Here is a 20,648-nt window from a genome sequence, read left to right as displayed (position 1 = left end):
TGGGAGCCTTCAGGTGCTGCTGGAGACTCACCATCAGAGCTGCTGGGAGGAGAGGGCAAGGGCAGAGTCAGGAACGAGCCCTGGTTCGGGGCTTGCAGTGAGGTCCAAGAAGTGAAGAAATGGTAGGGAAAAGGCAGAAGCTAAGACCTTGACCCTGGACTTCATTGACATCAGAGCAGATGTCACTCCTTCATGATAAGGACTGCAGGTTTGTGTGGATGTGCTGAGGGGGAGTGAAGGCTGGGCCTTATTAGTCAATCTGCTGCGTCTTTGAACAGAAGAAATGAGGGTGTAGAGACCCGAGTCTCAGTCTTGTCCTTTCCTGCACGTCTTCCCACCCCAGCTCCCCACTTCTCCCAGACGGCCCCGAGCCCCTGGCACAGTGAGACCCCGGGGACAGCCCCTGGACACTCTCCCACCTGAGCTGGCTGGGGGGAGCATTTGGGCAAGCTGCATGGGGCCAGACTGCCTGTGCCCTTTACTTCATCATTCACGGGGCTATTTCGGTTGTCTCTGGGTTTGTTTTACTTTTTAGTTGTTGCTGGGTTTTGCTTGTTTTCTCACTCCCTCAGCATTAGAATCATGTAGGTTTTGTTCTGCAAGTCTCAGCTTCCTCAGTCCCGTGCGGAGGAGAGGGCTGGAGTGTCAGTTATTCTGAGTAGCTTTGGGCAAACTCTCAGGACATTTCCTGTGATTACCACCACTGGAAGAAACGCATTCCAGCCTCAGAGGTGAGTGTGGGACACTTAGAGGGAACCGCTTGTGCAGAGAGGTGTGTTTCTCGGGCGTGAGCTTTCTCTAGTCATGTGCTGAGGCATGTCCCTGGCATTGGCCATGGCCCTGACCCTGATCCTCTCCCACCTCACCCCATGGCACCCTGGGGATGACCTGCTCAGTGTCCTACTTTCTCAGGGAGCCCCACAGGCACAGCTGGCCACGCTGAGGTCCTGCTGCTGGGCTGGGATTTGCAGGGAGGCAGCCCCCAAGACCTCAGGAACCACTGCTGATGAAGGACAAATGTGAAGCAAATAGTTCTGCCCAGCAGCTTTCAATCACAGAATCACAGAGCAGCTGGGCTTGGAAGCCACTTCAGGACATCATCCAGTCCACCTCCCCCCTTCCTAAAAGCAGGGGCAGCTAGAGCAAGTGGCTCAGGACCATGTCCCGTCTAGTTTTTAATATTCACAAGGGTGGACCCTTCGTAACCTTTTTGGGCAACTGTTCCAGTGTTTGACCACCCTATCTTTCAATGGAATTTCCTGTATTTCAGTGTGTCCTTTCTTCAGGGCACCACTGAAAAATGTCTGGATTGGTCTCCTTAAACCTTCCCATTATTCTCCTCTGCACAACCTCTCCCATGTGGCTTGGTTGACTCCCAGTTACCCCTTCCCTTTTTTTTTTTTTGATCACTTCCTTTTAACTTTTTATGCTGCATTTTGACATACAGTGTGGTTTTTAGCATCTCTCTGGCAGTCCCACAGCACAGTCCGTTGGTCATCTGAGCCAGTAACGCCTGATGTGCCCTTTCTCAATTGGAAGAAATTGGCCTGTTGGGTAGATGGGAAGGAGTGGGGCGGGAATCCTTTCCTTCTCATGTGAGTGCTTCAGAGAGCTGTGGCCACTCACCCTGCGATGTGCCCATCCCTTGCTTTGGAGGAAGGGTGGTGTCTGGCATGACGTTTCACACAGTGGGCTTTTTTGGAGAGAGGGGTTCCTTTTCTCTGGCACACTTTCTCTTTCCTGAGAGCAGAAGGTTGTCGATCCTCAACAACTATAACATGTTTTCCAGGGCATACCCAGCGGCATATGACCGTTGTTTGTTTCTCTGTGAGCAAATGCACTTCATGGATTTATTCTGTAGTGAGAAAGAAGAACTTCCATTGGGCAGCTCACCTCCAGAGTCTGCAGTGGCTCTGTGGGATGAGTGTTCTTTACCCATCAGGAAGAACATTTATTTTATGCTTTCACTAGGCATGAAATACATAAAGCTAGCGTGAACAGAAAAATGTCGTACACAAAAAAATGTGGAAGGTAAACGCTGAAATGTGTTTCTTTCTCGTAGCCTCTCTTTGTGACAACTGAGAAAATAAAAGACAAACAACATTGCATGGCCGAAGGGGAAAGGGACAATGGGACAGCATCCATGGATTTTGTGCTGCTGGGAATACGTGATGTCCCCACGCTCCAGTACCTGCTCTTTCTCCTCTTGCTTATGATCTACTCAGTCACCATGATTGGGAACATCCTCATTGTTGTGCTGGTGGTGGCAGACCGGCATCTGCACACCCCCATGTACTTCTTCCTGGGCAATCTGTCCTCCTTGGAGACCTGCTACAGCTCCACCATCCTGCCACGGTTGCTGGCCAGCTTCTTGTCTGGGGACAGCAGCATCTCTGCTCACGGCTGCATGGCTCAGTTCTACTTCTTTGCTTCCCTTGCAACTACTGAGTGTTACCTTCTGGCGGCCATGTCCTACGATCGGTACTTGGCCATATGCCAGCCTCTGCTCTATGCCAGCCTCATGACCTGGAAGGTCTCTTTACACCTGGCAGCTGCATCTTGGCTAGGGGGTTCACTGCTGCTGGTGGTAGTCACAGTGTTCTTATCCCAGTTGCAGTTCTGTGGCCCCAAGGCGATTGACCACTTCTTCCGTGAGTTTACTCCATTGCTGGAGCTTGCCTGCAGTAACACCAAGGTGTTCACGCTCATTGGGTTTGTCTTTGCCTTTCTGGACCTGGTATTTCCTTTCCTGTTCATGCTGGCCTCCTACATGTGCATCATAGCTGCCATCCTGAGGATCCCGTCCAGCACGGGCAGACAGAAGGCCTTCTCTACCTGCTCCTCTCACCTCTCCATTGTCACTGTTTTCTATGGCACCCTCTTTGTTGTCTACATGCTACCTAGAACAGGCCCGCTGAGGCAGCTCAACAAAGTGTTCTCCTTTTTCTACACCATCCTGACGCCCCTGGTCAATCCCCTCATCTATAGCCTGCGGAACAGGGAGGTCAAGGAGGCCATCAGGAAAGTGCTCAGGAAAGCCCTGGCCTGCACCCAGAGCTCATGCTCCCTTGGTGATGCAGGCAAAAGATGCTTCTAGCTCCTTTGGAAGCTCTGGATACCAGCTGGCTCTTCCAAAGCACATGCCACTGAGACCTCTTGTGAAGTGGCAAAGGGAAGAAAGCAAAAGGTCCTTGGAGAGAAATATCATTGTTTAAAAAAAAAATGTTGAAAATGTCATGGGTTTGCTTTTTCCTTGAAAATAAACACCTTGGTGATCTTATGTGGGGAACTGTTGAAGTATCAGGATTGAATAAGAAGCCTTTGCTGCAAGGGGAGGTGGAGAGGCTGGAGCGAGGGGAGCAGTTCCTCTGTCTGAGGGCTGAAACAAGGTCATCGCCTGGATCTCCCCACACACACACACCTTTCCCTCCCCTGTTCCTGGCAGAAGTGAGCAAGTCCCTGCTCCAGCTTTTCCCTTCTGGCTCCAGCTCAAGCTTCTCTTCTGTCTTCACCCTACATCTTGGACAGAGACCGTGACAGCCGTTCCCTTGCCCCAGTCTCTTCATCCTTGGAGGATCAGGCTTCCCACCTCAGCCCTCCTTCCCCACTAGAAAGCTGTGACCCATTGTACTGGGCTGGGGGGGAGCTTATTCTCTTCATGTCAGCCTGTAAGGTGCTGTGCTTTGGACTGGGGACCAAAACCGTGTTGATATCACACCAGATGTGTAGCTATTGCTGAGCATTGTCTGCACAGCATCGAGACCGTCTCTGTTTCTCACATTGCCCTTAGAGTGAGCAGGTTGAGAGTGCACAAGAAATTGGGAGGGGACACAGCAAGGACAGCTGATCCAAACTTACCAGATCTTCCATGTCATATAGCATCATGCTCAGCAACAAAAATGGAGGGGAGGGCTTTTTTCAGTGGATAGCCATTGCTTGGGGACTGGCTGGGCACCATTGTACTTGTGGAAGCTTGGGAGTGATTGCTTTGGCATCACTTATTACTTTGGGGTTGTTTTTTTTGGTTTGTTTTTTTTTTTCTTTCTTTTTTTTTTTCCTTCTTCCTTCCTCTTTCCTATGTGAAATTCTGGGTGCTATAATTTAAGAAGGATGTGAAGGTCCTTGGATGTGTCCCGAGGAGGGCAATGCAGCTGGTGAAAGGGCTGGACACCATGTCCTATGAGGAGCAGCAAAGGACTTTGGGTTTGTCTAGTTTGGAGAAAAGAAGGCTGAGGGGTGACCTGATTGCTCTCTACAGCTTCCTGAGGAGGGGACATGGAGAGGGAGGTGCTGATCCTTGTGATCCAGTGCCAGGATGCCTGGAATGGTTCGAAGCTGCATCAGAGGAGGTTTAAACTAGACATGAGGAAGCATTTCTTTAGAGAGAGGGTGGTCAAACACTGGAACAGGCTTCCTTGAAAGGTGGTTGATGCCCCAAGCCTGTCAGTGTTGAAGAGGCATTTGGACAATACCCTTCCTAATAGGCTTTCATTTTTGGTCAGCCCTGAAGTGGTCAGGCAATTGGACTAGATGATGATTGTAGGTGCTTCCAAACTGAACTATCCTGTCCTATCCCATCATATCCTATCCTATCCTATCCTATCCTATCCCATCCTATCCTATCCCATCCTATCCATTTATGATGCCACCCTTACTGGCCTCTCCTTCAACCCTCATGCACAAGGGCTGACCCAACTTGTCCCCTTCCCCATTGAGGAGCTCCATACGTCCAAATGGCCTCTTTACTTTGAAGAAACTTCACTCTGGATCCTCCCAGCCCGTGTCTCCTGAAAGCCTCTATCCATCTGTGGTGGTTGGACTGTGGCTACCCACCAGGTGCCCACCAAGCTGCTCTACCACTCCCCCTCCTCAACAGGGCAGAGGGAGAAAACACACCAAAAAGCTTGTGGGTCAGGATGAGGACAGGAGATCACTCACCAATTACCGTCATGGGCAAAACAGACTTAATTCAGGGAGATTAATTTAACTTATTGCCAATCAAATCAGAATGGGGTAATGAGAAATAAAATCAAATCTTTAGACACCTTCTCTGGAAACCTCCCTTATTCCCAGGCTCAAATTCACTCCCAATTTTCTCTGCCTTTTCCTCCGCAGCAGCACAGGGGTTAGGGAAATGGAGGTCACGGTCAGTTCATCAAATGTTGTCTCTGTCACTCCTTCCTCCTCACACTCCTCTTCCCACAGGAGATAGTCCTTCATGAACTTCTCCAACATGGGTCCTTCCCACGGTGCGGGGTGCTCCAGGGGCTGCAGGGCAGATATCTGCTCCACTGTGGTCCTCCATGGGTGGCAGCGGGACAACCTGCATCATCGTGGTCTTCACCATGGGCTGCAAGGGAATCACTGCTCCGGCACCTCGAGCACCTCCTCCCCCTCCTTCTTCACTGACCTTGGTGTCTGCAGAGGTTTTTCTCTCATATAGTCTCACCCCTCTCTTCCAGCTGCTGTTGTGCAGCAGTTGTTTCCCCATCTTAACTATGTTACTGCAGAGGTGCTATCACCATCACTGTGGTGGGTCCATCTTAGAGCCAGCTGGAACTGGCTCTGTCTCACATGATGGGGCAGCTTCTGGCATCTTCTCACAGAAGCCACTCCTGCACACCACCCTCCCCACTACCCATCCCTTGCCACGTAAACCCAATACAAATCCCTCAACATCCTTTATATGATGTACCCTCGACTAATCTAGGATGTCTTAGATCTCAGTGTATGACTGCTGCTTGACGTGTTCAGTGTGGTTTGAACATTGAAAAATAGATATTGTTGGCCTGGCTTGCACTTCTGACCCTTTAATTTCTTTTTAAATCCTGGAGCTTCTGTGTGTGATCTCGCCTTTGAGGGAGGAAACACAGAAACATAGGTGGGCAGGACTGAAGTGGAGGATTCTGAGAGGAGACCAAAAAGCAAGGAGCAGGACATCAGGACAGCGGGACAGCAGGCTTTGACCTGCTGGGTGCCCCGCTTGGAAGAATCCCCTGGGATATGGCCCTGAAGAGAAAAAGGGTGCAGAGAGCTGTCTGATGGTTAACGAACTCCTCTTCAAGCTCCAGAATGGTCCACCTGGACATGCAGGAATTCAAGAAAAGGTGGCAGGAGGCTGGCATGGATGAGAACAGAGCTCCTGCCAGAAACCAAGTGTGAAGAGGAAGCAGAGAGAAGGTGGAAGGTGGCTGCCTTCCAGCCTCAATGGTTCTGTGGTTCTGTGCTGGAGGGAGCCATTTGCACATGTGTCTGTTTGTCTGTGCATGGGGGAGCTGGGGGGGACGAGGAGATCCTGGAGCCAACGCCCAGATAGCTGGAGGACCTAAGACTAGCTTCTGGAGACATCCTTACTGTTTGAGTGTCTATATACGTATATATTTTCCCGTAACATAGCCTACCATACAAACACCCAACCCTCATTTACCCTTTCTCCACTGTGGAGGGTTGACTCTGGCTGGACGCCAGGTGTCCACCAAAGCCACTCTGTCACTCCCCCTCCTCACCTGGACAGGGGAGAGAAAATATAACAAAAGGCTCATGGGTTGAGATAAGAACAGGGAGAGATCATTAAACAATTATCTTCACAGTCAAAGCAGGCTCAACTTGGGAACATCCTTCGTCAGATGCAAGAATAACCTCGTTCATCAGGGCAGACTTGCAACTGACTGGTTGTGCAGTGACCCTGAGGAGAAGGGCCCAGGCACTATGCGGGACAGCATGCAAGTCGGTGGTGCACACTCACCATGAACAAGGCCACATACATACAGGTCTGCATTAGGACAAGCATGGCCACTCAGACTATCTTGAGATTAGTGTGGTTTCAGAGATGGTGGAGTTTTTCCTAACACTGGGAAACACCACAAGAAAGAAATAATGGCACAAAGTGAAGCTTTCGAAGTTGAGACTGGACATGAGGAAGAGCCCTGAGCCCTGTGTGTGCAGGACAGGACCTCCCTTCCCAGGGGCTGGGGGTCAGGGCTTGGCCCTTTGGCTTGATGAATCACACCCAGGATTACTCAGCATCAGAGACACCTTGCCATTGCCTTTGCCCACCTGTCATCACTGCCTCCACTTGCCTGCTCTAACCAGCCCCAGAGTTGCTTTGTCAGGGATGGCCCTCAGGGGGACCCATTAATGCTCCAAGAAACTGTGGAGTTTGCATCGGACTGTGACTTCTGGAGAGGTTTCATCAGCTTCCTCTCAGGGTCTGAGCTTCATGGACTCATCCCCAAACCCACCAGAGGGGTCATTAACATGCCGCCTTGGGCTGGGCCTCTGCTGCTGAGCTGCTCCAGGCTCCTGGGACAAAGGGAACTCATGGCAAGTGGGCTGTGCTGCAGAGAGACATCTCTGCCCAGGAGCAGCTCCTCTGCAGAGCACAGCAGGGCTGAGGGCTCTGCCTGCAGGCACCGAGGGGAGAACAGCGAGGCAGAGAGAGCTTAAAGGCAGTTGGAAATGGGAGGCTTGCTGAGAGCTCAGGGAAGGAGAAATCTTCGGAGCCCTTGACACGGTAAGTCTCTGGGTGCAGGGCAATGCCGATGCGGTTCCTGGAGGCATCTCCTCAAGCTGGCAGAGCCCACAGCTGCTGGGATGTGCCAGGTGGACTCCCTGTGCAGAGGCAAGTTTGAGTGGCTGGGAATGCAGGTGTGCAGGCAGGGGTGCCCAGTTGTGTCCTTCAGAGCAGGGTCCCTGCAGCCCAGGGGCTGTGTGCCGGGGCAGGGACTCTGCCGCCTGCCAGGGTCACGTTTTTCAGGGCACCTGATAAAGTCACTTCACCCTTTCCTCTGCCTACACAAAGCATTCACATCACCTTTGTGGTGTCTTCAGGGTTGATCTGCTCTTCTCCTTAAGACCTGCCAACACAGAGGTGCCCCTGGGCAGTGCCCTGGTGCCAGGAGGGGTCTGCAGGGCAGAGCTGAGCACACAGAGGGTGGGATGGGCTCTGTGAGCAGGGACAGGGAGGAGAGGTGTGGGCAGAGCACCAGCTCCTGGCAGGGACAGCTCCAGGCAGCAGAGGCATGGGCAGGGAGTGGGAGGAAACTGCAGGCAAGCCCTGGGCGAGGCTGCCTTCAGGCTGCTCTCTTGTGGTCCCTCACTCTAGCTAGATGTCTGCTGGGCGCTGTCTGCTGAGCAATGAGCTGACTCTGCCTTTAGGACATCCCATCTTCAGGACATCGGACTGTCTGCTTTGCCTGTGCTGCTGGGCTTGGGAGCTGCCCCAGAAGAGCACGGCTGTGCTGTAGGATCCCAGGGAGTGCTGAGCTTTCCCTTGGAGGTCAGTTCTCTCCTCTCAGAGGCCTTTGCTTCTCTCTGAGAGGGGCTGTGTCCTTCTCTCTCCAACACAACTCCACCTCTGGGCTGGGAAAAAGAACAGTTTGCAGATCTGCCCTTTGAAACAGGACTCCTCTGCTCTCCTTAGAGTCTTTTTTTGGGCTATTTTTTAGAGAGTAATTTATGTTTGTTGTCTTCTGGAAGGCAAAGGAATCAAAACCATGGGGTATTTCATTAGCAGTCTAATGGACACTGCAGCTCTCCTGACTCTGCACTAAGCTACAAAGACCTGAGCCTTTTTGCCTGAACTGTCTCAAGACTCTTCCCATTTTCCATGATAAAATGTGTATTTCTGCCCCTCAGAGGAAAAATCCCCAGATGTGATGGTCGAAAATAAAAAACACAGACAACATTCCTATAAGGACATGCTAAGCTTCTCTTGTGTATCCTGCACTTTTCCAAATCATGAGTACAGAGATTTAATTTTTCCATTGAAGGTGGACTAAATCTGACATTAGTGGTGAACACTGTAGCTGTCACAAACCAGCTCCATGTCCCCACTGCAGCTGAGCACAGCTGACTCCTCAGCTCCTCACAACACACTCAGCCAGCACAAACCAGAGAAGGGAAAGGCATTTCAGCTGGTGGGTGTTTCTGTCAAAAATGGAATGGATTTGCTCAGAGGAAGATGTCCTAACTTTTCCCTGTCCTTTCATTTTTTCAACCAGCCCAAGCTGCTGGGCTTGGGAGCTGCCCCAGAAGGGCACGGCACGGTACAGTGCAGAGATTAACTTTTCCATTAAATGTGGATTACATCTGACATCAGTTGTCAACATTGGAGGTGTCACAAACCAGCTCCATGTACCCACTGCAGCTGAGCACAGATGACTCCTCAGCTCCTCACAACACACTCAGCCAGCACAAACCAGACAAGGAAACACATTTCGAATAGGGATTATTTCTATGAAAAATGGAGTGGCTTTGCTTAGAGGAAGATGTCCTAATTGTTCCCTGTCCTTTGCTTTTTTCAACCAGACCCCCTGCCAAGAACCAGCAAATGTCCGACGGCAGCTCCATCACCGAGTTCCTCCTCCTGGCATTTGCAGACACACGGGAGCTGCAGCTCTTGCACTTCTGGCTCTTCCTGGGCATCTACCTGGCTGCTCTCCTGGCCAATGGCCTCATCATCACTGCCATAGCCTGCCACCACCACCTCCACACCCCCATGTACTTCTTCCTCCTCAACCTCTCCCTCCTCGACCTGGGCTCCATCTCCACCACGGTCCCTAAAGCCATGGCCAATTCCCTCTGGGACACCAGGGCCATCTCCTACACAGGATGTGCTGCTCAGGTCTTTTTTTCTTTCTGATGTCAGCAGAGTTGTCCCTTCTCACAGTGATGTCCTATGACCGCTATGTTGCCATCTGCCAACCCCTGCACTACAGGACCCTCCTGGGCAGCAGAGCTTGTGTCCACATGGCAGCAGCTGCCTGGGGCAGTGGGTTTCTCAATGCTGTGCTGCACACAGCCAATACATTTTCTATACCACTCTGCCAGGGAAATGCCCTGGATCAGTTCTTCTGTGAAATCCCCCAGATCCTCAAGCTCTCCTGCTCAGACTCAGACTATCTCAAGGAGGCTGGGCTTATTGTGGTTAGTGCCTATTTATTCTTTGGGTGTTTCATTTTCATTGTGCTGTCCTATGTGCAGATCTTCAGGGCAGTGCTGAGGATCCCCTCTGAGCAGGGACGGCACAAAGCCTTTTCCACGTGCCTCCCTCACCTGGCCGTGGTCTCCCTGTTTATCAGTACTGGCCTATTTGCCTACCTGAAGCTCCCCTCCATCTCCTCCCCATCCCTGGACCTGGTGGTGGCAGCTCTGTACTCAGTGGTGCCTCCTGCAGTGAACCCCCTCATCTACAGCATGAGGAACCAGGAGCTCAAGGGTGCAGTTCGGAAACTGATGACTAGATGTTTTTCAGAAGCAATATACTGCCCATGTCCTTCTACATGTCACTTGTAAAAGAATTCATGGCAGGCCCAGTCTCCTTTTATGTGTTTTGTCACTGTTAATGTCATTGTTGATTTATTTTATTTTTCTTTTTTTCACTTCTGATAATGTTGTCCACAAAGAATTTTCATTAATCATACCATTGCTAATTCATTATCTACCTGTCTGTTTTCTACCTGGAGGCAGGGTAAATGAATTTCCATACCCTCTGTGCATTGCAACATCAAAAAGGACCCTGCAGTGACATTTCTGACTGAGATTTTCCTCCGAGACCTTCTCTGGAGCTGCAGAGGCACAGCAGATCTCTGACAGAGCTGGCCTCTGTAACAGCATTTCCACCAGGAAAGGCAATCTCCTCAGGGCACTGCCCAAAGGCTTACGTCTTTTCCCAGTCTTGCTCTCAAGAACATGCCCAAGGAAGAGGCTCTAAAGAAAACTGTTGCTTTGCTTGTTTCTGCATGGGCGCAGAGGGATGAGATGAGGGTCCCAGTGTGCTCTTCCAGGGACTGAGGAATGGCTCAGGTGTTCCTTGTGGGTGGACAGCACCCACACAGATGCTGAATGGACTCCAACTAAGCTGCCTGGGGCTCAACAGCCTGTGGTAGGGCTGATGGCAGAGGAGTGTTTTTCTGAAAGGAATCAGGAGCTGCCAGGAGAGCCCAGGGGATCTGCAGGGACAGCACGTGCCAGGAGGTCAGCAGGGAATGGAGCCCACTGAGCACGAGCCTGTGCAAGGTGAAGTGCCCCAGAGATCAAGTGCTAAATGTGGGTGTGAACCACCAAGTGAGGGTTCTGCAAGGCCAGGGGACACAGCAGGCACAGGGAAAGGAGCCTGGTGAGTGGTTCGTTTTCCCATCAGTGGACTTCCATAGACTGGATGCGGTGCAGCACCCAAACACATCTCATGGCATTGGCAATAAGGCAGGTCACCTCTGAGCAGCCTCCATGGCCACATAAGAGCCTCTGTGGGAGGCAGTCAGTGGCAGTGATGTCCCTGAGCTGGGTCTGCCTCCCAGCCTGACCAGCACGTCCCTTGCAGAGTGCCCCTGTGACCCCAGGCCCCACAGCCCACTTGCTCTGCAGAGCAGCTCCACCAGCTCAAGGGCTGTGGAGAGCATGGGCAGGGGGTGTAGGAATGGCTGTCCAGGCCAGCACAGATGTGCCCACCTTGCAGAAAGGCTCTGTGGGGAGATGGGATGTCCTGGGAGAAGAGCAGGGCACCATGTGTGTGCAGGGCAGACATGGAAAGAGAAAGCCTTGGCTGCGGGTGCCAGCTTGGGGCAGGCTGCCCTGCCACTGGGGCAGCGGGAGCTGCCAGAGGAGCCCCAGGGCCAGGACTCTGTGCTGTCCTGGGGAGCGGGACTGGCAGGGGGCTGCAGGCTGCCTGGCGTGGAGATCTCCTCAGCATGCCAGCCAGAGAGACACTGTCACTCACCTCCATCTTCTCCATTTCCTGCTGAGGGACCAGCACAGACTGGGATGCTCTGCTCACCTGGGGAGAGGGCAGGGGAGTGGTGAGAGCTGGGAAGGGGCTGGGATGTCTGGGCTGGGAAGTGCCAGCGAGAGGGAAACACCGGTGTCCACCTCAGCTGCGTGAGTGTGCAGGGTGGGGGCACACAGCAGTGTCCTCGCACAGCCAGGCCTCCTGGCAGAGCCATGAAGCACCAGCAGAGCAGGACCTGCTCTGTGCCCATGTGTGCTGGGCACCCCGGGAAAGCTGCCCCGCGGTCATCGTCACACAGCAGCCAAGAACAACCACCATTGCCAGCACTGGCCTCCCACCCCAGCTCAGAGGGGTTGTTTGTGCCTCCACGGAGGGACACCGAGTGACCAGGTCACAAGTCCATCTTGGCATCGTACAGACGAGTCGTAAGCATGCACATGGTGTGCGTGTGGTGGGAGGAACCTGAGTGAGCACAAATGCCCACAGCTGTTCCTGGGGACACCATGAAGGTGCGTGGGACACACAGTGTCCCCAGGTCACTTGACTTAGAGAGTAACGTCCCCTGGGAAACCACCTGCATGCAGCACTGGGGTGGGCTTCCTTGAACCCAGGTCCCCGTGTCCATTCCTCCTGCCTTGGGGCACCTCAGGCAAGTGCAGAGCAGGGCGATACAGCGCAGGGCTGAGGTGCCTCCCAGCCTCCTGGCGTGGCAACAGGAGCCCAGCGAGACACTGTGACTGCTGCCATGCACTGCCTCTGCGTCTCCAAGGGAAGGACTCGTGTCTCTGAACACCCCGTGTGCATGAGGAGTGCATGAGGACAGACAGCTCAGGTGTGGGCACCTCACAGGGCCAAACCTGCTGAACCTTGTCAAACCACTGTTGAATCCACTTTGTTAAATTCCAGCCAACTTATGGAACTCTGTCAAATTATTATTTTATCTCAAGACAGCTTATTGCTGCTTCTGTCTTTTGAGTAAGGTGCATACATACGCTTTCCTGGGCAGGGGAGTTTTTGGGGGTAGGCATGGGGTTTTTGTACAACACACTTTTTTTTTTTTAATGCTATAGCTTCACACATGCTAATTAATATATTCTCTGTCTTTGAAATGAAAAAAAAGAAATGAAGAAGATAAGAAAAACATCTAAAGAAAAGAAAATGTGTCAACACACTTCTCATTTTTTACAATTCCTCCTAGTTTTCTTTTCTTTTAATATTCTGGTCTTTCATGGGATTTGGTGTTCTTTTTCCTTTTTTGAAAAGGAACTTGTTTTCCAGAACTGGGGTTACTTGTAGGACACAAATGCCTTCAGTCTCAGGGACACAGAAGCTCGGTGCCAGTGTAGATGCCCTGGGACCCCTTGCCCAGCCTCCACCTGCAGCTCCCCAGGGGCTCTGGTCTCCCACAGCTCCTCTCTGACAGCTGCCAGTCCCAGGCAAGCCCCTCAGCTACGCTGGGGCCCCTACAAGTGGCCGTGGGTGGTTTTGGTCAGACAGCTGAGATCTGCCTGGAAAGGTGAACAACGGGTTTAGACATTCAAAGAGAGGTCAGCACATTTTTATCAGCTGAAACATTTGAGTACTTTTCATGAAATGACAATGTTTCCCCACCGTGCCCGCAATGGGGATTTCCAAGAATTGCATTAATCATGGGAGAAGAAATACTGATCTTTGCTCATTCTTGCCTTACCACTACTCTATTTCACTGTGTGTTTAACCTCCCTCCCCTTCCAGGTGTTGCAGCTCTCCTGGTTAAAGGACCATGTCTAAGGGCATCTTTTCCGCAAAGTAAGTGGACATAGGCCCTTCCCATGGCTCTCCAGGCTTCCCCCTCCCCTTGCTTTTTGGTCATTCAGATTCCTCCCAACCATCGGTGGCTGCTTTGAGCTTCAGGCAGTTAGAAACTTGCCCTTTCTTTCAGAGGTCTTATTAACTCTTTAATCCTGAATTGTATTTCATCTCTCCTTTCCTATCTCTCTGTCTAAATCATTTCTTGTATGACTATGCCTTGTGGAAGGTGGACATCACTAGGTGCAGCTTGGCCGTGGCATGCAGTGCGGGAGAGTGTTTTCATAGAAGCATAGAATCATAGAATGATTTGAGTTGGAAGGGATCTCAAAGATCATCTAGTTCCAACCTCCCTGACATGGGCAGGGACACCCTTCACTAGGCCTCGTTTCCCAAAGCCCCATCCAACCTGGCCTTGAAGACTTCCAGGGATGGGGCATCCACAGCTTCTCTGGGCAACCTGTGCCAGTGCCTCACCACCCTCACAGGGAAGAATTTCTTCCTAATATCTAATCTACATCTACACTCCTTCAGTTTAAAGCCATTACCCCTTGTCCTGTCACCATGCTCCCTGATAAAGAGTCCTTCTCAATCCTTCCTGTAGGCCTCCTTTAGGTTTTGGAAGGCTGCTACAAGGTCTCCCTGGAGCCTTCTCTTCTCCAGGCTGAACAACCCTGACTGTCTCTGCCTGTCTTGATAGGAGAGGTGCTCCAGCCCTCTGAGCATCTTTGTGGCCCGCTCTTGACTCGCTCCAACAGCTCCATGTCTTTCTTGTTCTGGGGCCCCCAGAGCTGGACGCAGTACTGCAGGTGGGGTCTCATGAGAGGAGAGCAGAGTGGGAGAATCCCCTCCCTCAGCCTGCTGGTCATGCTGATTTTGATGCAGCCCAAAACACAGTTGGCTTTCTGGGCTGCAGGTGCACGCTGCCAGCTCATGTTCAGCTTTTCATCAATAAATACCCGCAAGTCCTTCTCCTCAGGGCTGCTCTCAATCCATTCTCCACCCAGCCTGTACCTGTGCTTGGGATTGTGCCGACCCACGTGCAGGACCTTGCACTTGGCCTTGTTGAGCTTCATGAGGTTCACAGGGCGAACCTATCAAGCCTGTCAAGGTCCCTCTGGATGGCATCTCTTCCCTCTAGTGTGTCGACCATACCTCACAGCTTGGTGTCGTCGGCAAACTTGCTGAGGGTGCACTCGATCCCACTATCCATGTCACCCACAACAATGTTAAACAGCACCAGTCCAACCTCCAAGGAACACCACTCATCACTGATCTCCACTTGGACATGGAGCTGTTGACCATAACTCCTTGAGTGCGACCATCCAGCCAATTCCTTATCCACCAAGTGGTCCCTCCCTTGATTTCACATCTGTCCCATTTAGACACCAGGACTTCATGCGGGTTGGTGTCAAATGCTTTGCACAAGTCCAGGTAGATGACATCTGTCACTCTTCCCTTATCCACCAATGCTCTATCACCATTGTTAAAGGCCACAAAATTTGTCAGACACAGTTTGCACATAGTGAAGCCATTTTGGTGGTAGCCCAGTGCTGGTTTGACTCCTGGTGCCCATGGACCTGAGCCTCCTTTTGAGGATGAAGTCATTCAAAGCTTAATCTCGAGGACAGACTTAGCCGGGGATTAAAAATGCCAGCAATGCCTCAACACACTACCCTCACCTCCACTGCTTATCCCCTCCCCCTACAGAGGTTTGGCTGGGAAGGGACCTATGGAGGTCTCTAGCACCATGGTCTGCTCTGAGCAGGGAGAACTTGAGAGTTCAATCAGATTGGTCAGTGCTTTCTCCTGAGCCAGCACATGTCCACTGGCACCATCGCAGTAAGAAGGGCGAGAGCCCGGCCTGGCTGGGGGCTGGGGGTAATTCTGAGGTCCCAGCAGTGTGGGAGCTCCCTGGAGCATTGTGTCTGCTGTGGGCATTCCGTCCCCTGTGCAGATGCAGCCCCACACATGGCCCCACGGCCCTGCTGTGCACATCCCCTGAGGCAGGGGGTGTTCAGTGGTGGAGAAAAGTCTCCCTTGGCATCATCCCCCACAGCAGCTCGCAGTGCCCCAGCCCCCAGCGGCCCTCCTGCTTGGGCAGCCTCCCCCAGCACCCTGCCCCTGCCCAGGCTGAGCTGTGTCCCAGGTGCTGGTTCCCAGTCAGCCCTGCTCTGCACTTTGCAGGGCTCTGGGCCAGGACAGAGGCTGGGCAGGACTGCCTCTCCTAGCGACACGGCCACTGAGCCCCGCAGGACATGGCAAAGGTCAGCCCTCCCAAGGACCATGGTGAATGGCCAGGGCTGGAAAGGTGACATGAGGAGAGGGGTCTGGCAGGAGGCTCCTGGGGCAGTTTCTCCTCTGTCTCTTCATGCAAAAGCAAGCCAGGCTGGACATTTAGACTGAGGGACTCTTCTGGAGGGCCCTCATGGGCATGGGCATGGTCTGCATGTTGCCAGGTTCTCCTCTGCATGCTTCCTTGATCTGTGGGGATCACAAAGGCTGCAGAGGACCCAGGACAGCCCTTGTCCTCTCTCTGGTCACAGCTGGACCCCAGTCATCCAGCTCAGCCCCAGGTGAGGAGCTTTGTCTGGGAGTGACTTGGGGGGTAAGAGCTGGCAGATGAGTGGGGGAGGTTGTCCCAAGAACATGTCCTGGTGGTGTGGTGTAACCCGGTAGGCAGCTCAGCCCCACACAGCTGCTCACTCGCTCCCTCCCTCCCAGCAGGATGGGGAAGAAGAATCCAAAGGGTAAAAGTGAGAGAACTCGTGGGGTGAGATGAAGGCAGTTTCACAGGTAAAGCAAAAGCTGCGCACACATGCAAAGCCAAATCAGGAGTTGGTCTGTTACTGGTCATCTCTGTCTTTGTTTCCTTGCAGATACCAGGATTCTTTGGGTGAATGCAGCTCGGGCAATCGCTCACCTTGGGGTGGGTCCAGCCACTGTCCACCACAGAGATCTGCAGGCAGCTGCAGATTCCCCTCGGGGGGGGATGTCCTCTGCACTGTCACATGTGGGATAGCCCTGGGTATGTACCTCAGAGACCACTCACCATCCCCATTCTCACCACACACCAATGGTTGAGTCCAAATTCCACCCCTCAATCTCTAACAGCTCCCAAAGTGACAGTGAGCTTTTCTCTCCAAAACGCAAAGAGAAACAGGCCCTTTGGGGGTGAAATTCCTTGGGCCTGTTGTTGACGACAGCTTTGGAAGAACAGCTCAATCGTGAGGAACTGCATTGAGGAGATGCCACTTTATTACAGAGGTGCGATGAGAGAGTCCCAGGGTCAGAAAACCCTTTTATACAGGTGAGACAGAGCAAGTTCATTCCTCAGTAGAACTGAGATGAATCTAAACATTTCATTAGGAACATAATAGACACAAATGAACAAACAGATAACTCTGAGGATAATGATAAACAAAGAAACCAAGTAAAGGCCTGATATTGGTTACCCTGGCAGTCACTTGTGAAAGAGAGATGGGAAGTATATCATAACTGAGATAAATTTTTCATGAGAAACATCCATGAAATCACTTTCCTAATGGCCTCCTTGAGCTCCTGGTTCCTCATGCTGTAGATGAGGGGGTTCACTGCTGGAGGCACCACCGAGTACAGAACTGCCACCACCAGGTCCAGGGATGGGTAAGAGATGTAGGGGGGTTTTAGGTGAGAAAATATGACAGTGCTGACAAACAGGGAGACCACGGCCAGGTGAGGGAGGCACGTGGAAAAGGCTTTGTGCCGTCCCTGCTCAGAGGGGATCCTCAGCACTGCCCTGAAGATCTCCACATAGGACAGCACAATGAAAATGAAACAACCAAAACCTAAAAAACCACTTAATATAAGAAGCACAACTTCCCTGAAGTAGGATCCTGAGCAGGAGAGCTTGAGGATCTGTGGGATATCACAGAAAAACTGGTGCAAGTCATTACCTTGGCAGAGTGGTAAAGAAAATATACTGGCCGTGTGCAGCACAGCATTGAGAAACCCACTGCCCCAGGCAGCTGCTGCCATGTGGACACAAGCTCTGCTGCCCAGGAGGGTCCCATAGTGCAGGGGTTGGCAGATGGCAACGTAGCGGTCATAGGACATGACTGTGAGAAGGGACAACTCTGCTGACATCAGAAAGAAAAAGAAAAAGACCTGAGCAGCACATCCTGTGTAGGAGATGGCCTTGTTGTCCCAGATTAAGTTGGCCATGGCTTTAGGCACAGTGGTGGAAATGGAGCCCAGGTCGAGGAGGGAGAGGTTGAGGAGGAAGAAGTACATGGGTGTTTGGAGATGGTGGTCGCAGGCTATGGCAGTGATGATGAGGCCATTGGCCAGGAGAGCAGCCAGGTAGATGCCCAGGAAGAGCCAGAAGTGCAAGAGCTGCAGCTCCCGTGTGTCTGCGAATGCCAGGAGGAGGAACTCAGTGATGGAGCTGCCATTGGACATCTGCTGTTTCTTGACATTGAGGCTGGTTGGTTGAAAAAAGGAAGGACAAGGAAAATTGTGACAGATTTCTCTGAGCAATGCCACTCCATTTTTTCATAGTAAAACCCCCATGCTGAAATGCATTTCCTTTCTCTGCTTTGTGCTGGCTGAGTGTGTGGTGAGGAGCTGAGGAGTCAGCTGTGCTCAGCTGCAGTGGGTACATGGAGCTGGTTTGTGAAAGCTCAAATGTTAAAAATCAATGTCAGATGTAATCCACTTCTAATGGTAAAATTCAGTCCCTGCTGTCATGACTCAGAAGTTCCCAGGATGCACAAGAGCGGCTTAGTATGTCCTTGTAAGAATTTTGTCTGTGCTTTTTATTTTCCACTGACACATCTGAGGAGTGTTCTTTTGAGGGGTAGAAATACTCATTTTATTATGGAAAATAGGAAGGGTCTTGAGGAAGGACAGGCAAAAAGACTCAGCTCTTTGTAGCTTAGTGCAGAGTCACGAGAGCTGCAGTGTCCATTAGACTGTCAGCCAGCTGCCCTGCACTTCTCCTTGTGCTGTCTTGAAGATGATATCACACACAAATGACACTTTCAATAATCCCCAAAACAAGATGATGAGAGCAGGGGAGTTGTGTTTCAAAGGGCAGATCTGAAAACTCCTTCCCAGCCCAGAGGTGGAGTTGTGATTGAGAGAGAAGGACACAGCCCCTCTCAGAGAGAAGCAAAGGCCTCTGAGAGGAGAGAACCGACCTCCAAGGGAAAGCTCAGCACTCCCTGGGATCCTACAGCACAGCCGTGCTCTTCTGGGGCAGCTCCCAAGCCCAGCAGCACAGGCAAAGCAGACAGTCCGATGTCCTGAAGATGGGATGTCCTAAAGGCAGAGTCAGCTCATTGCTCAGCAGACAACGCCCAGCAGACATCTAGCTAGAGTGAGGGACCACAAGAGAGCAGCCTGAAGGCAGCCTCGCCCAGGGCTTGGCTGCAGTTTCCTCCCACTCCCTGCCCATGTCTCTGCTGCCTGGAGCTGTCCCTGCCAGGAGCTGGTGCTCTGTCCACACCTCTCCTCCCTGTCCCTGCTCACAGAGCCCATCCCACCCTCTGTGTGCTCAGCTCTGCCCTGCAGACCCCTCCTGGCAGCAGGGCACTGCCCAAGGGGATCTCAATGCTCCTTGAAAAGTGCCACGGCAAATGTCCCAGGGGTGATCTGGAGCTGTGAACAGCCCTGACCCACACAGCACCCTCTTGACATCAGAAGGACCCTGCCCTGCCCTTCCAGGGGGTCGCTCCTTCCACCCACAGCTTCTCCCTGCAGTGCCCTGGGCAGCTCCCCGGGCAGGCTCAGTGCTGACCCCGGCAGGTGGCAGAGTCCCTACCCCGGCACACAGCCCCTGGGCTGCAGGGACCCTACTCTGAAGGACACAGCTGGGCACCCCTGCCTGCACACCTGCATTCACAGCCACTCAAACTTGCCTCTGCACAGGGAGTCCACCTGGCAGATCCCAGCAGCTGTGGGCTCTGCCAGCTTGAGGAGATGCCTCCAGGAACCGCATCGGCATTGCCCTGCACCCAGAGACTTACCGTGTCAAGGGCTCTGAAGATTTCTCCTTCCCTGAGCTCTCAGCAAGCCTCCCATTTCCAACTGCCTTTAAGCTCTCTCTGCCTCGCTGTTCTCCCCTCGGTGCCTGCAGGCAGAGCCCTCAGCCCTGCTGGGCTCTGCAGAGGAGCTGCTCCTGGCCAGAGCTGTCTCTCTGCAGCACAGCCCACTTGCCATGAGCTCCCTTTGTCCCAGGAGAGCAGCAGCAGAGGACCAGCCCAAGGCGGCATGTTAATGACCCCTCTGGTGGGTTTGGGGATGAGTCCATGAAGCTCAGACCCTGAGAGGAAGCTGATGAAACCTCTCCAGAAGTCACAGTCCGATGCAAACTCCACAGTTTCTTGGAGCATTAATGGGTCCCCCTGAGGGCCATCCCTGACAAAGCAACTCTGGGGCTGGTTAGAGCAGGCAAGTGGAGGCAGTGATGACAGGTAGGCAAAGGCAATGGCAAGGTGGCTCTGATGCTGAGTAAACCTGGGTGTGTTTGATAAACCCAAAGGGCCAAGCCCTGACCCCCATCCCCTGGGAGGGGAGACCCTGTCCCTCACATGTGTCTCAGGGCTCTTCCTGGGCCACTGTGATGTGGGGATGTGCAATGCCTAGAGCAGGACTACCACACACTCTTTCTCAGGCTCACAGGTTGTGACAAGGGGACGATGAAGTCCTGGTGCTCTAATGAGAAGATGTCTCCTCACAGGCATCACCTGCAGAGAGAACAGCCACAGCCCAGCAGACCAAGACCTTGGCTGTGTTGGGGGCTTTCAGCCTTGCCACTGCCCCCAGATGTCTCCACCACAGCATGTCCTACGGTGTCCCACACCTGCACCTCTTTCCCTGCAGGCTCTTGACACCCAGCCTGCTCACCAACTTGGGTCTCACCTTGAGCATCTTCCTACCCTTAGTGATATCTCTCCATCCTCACAGACTCTTCACTGAAATGCAAAGCTCTGGCTAATCCAGACTCTTGCTGGGTGGCCTCTTGTACCACAGAACTGCACTTGCAGGGACATTTCTTTCTCCTCGTGTCCCATCTCAACCTCCCAAGATGCACTTGGTGGCATCTTTTCTTTCTCATCATGATGTTTCCCAATTTTCAGAAAAGCTCCAC

The 20,648-nt window shown here is 52.5% G+C and overlaps 2 protein-coding genes across 2 annotated transcripts; one reads left to right on the top strand and one right to left on the bottom strand.

Annotated features, from left to right (window-relative positions):
• The first annotated feature begins 2,107 nt into the window (after positions 1-2,107).
• LOC129196953 (olfactory receptor 1013-like) lies at positions 2,108-3,097 on the top strand. The gene has a single exon (XM_054804923.1). The coding sequence runs from the start codon at positions 2,108-2,110 to the stop codon at positions 3,095-3,097; it is 990 nt and encodes a 329-aa protein (XP_054660898.1).
• A 13,911-nt stretch (positions 3,098-17,008) lies between these two features.
• On the bottom strand, positions 17,009-17,956 carry LOC129196952 (olfactory receptor 14J1-like). The gene has a single exon (XM_054804922.1). It carries the CDS (start codon positions 17,954-17,956, stop codon positions 17,009-17,011), a length of 948 nt encoding a protein of 315 aa, XP_054660897.1.
• Positions 17,957-20,648: the final 2,692 nt, after the last annotated feature.

The sequence above is a fragment of the Grus americana genome, chromosome 27 (genome assembly GCF_028858705.1).
Source record: "Grus americana isolate bGruAme1 chromosome 27, bGruAme1.mat, whole genome shotgun sequence".
Taxonomy (NCBI): domain Eukaryota; kingdom Metazoa; phylum Chordata; class Aves; order Gruiformes; family Gruidae; genus Grus; species Grus americana.
The sequence above is the reverse complement of the archived record's forward strand: the minus strand, read 5'-3'. Positions and strand labels throughout refer to the sequence as shown.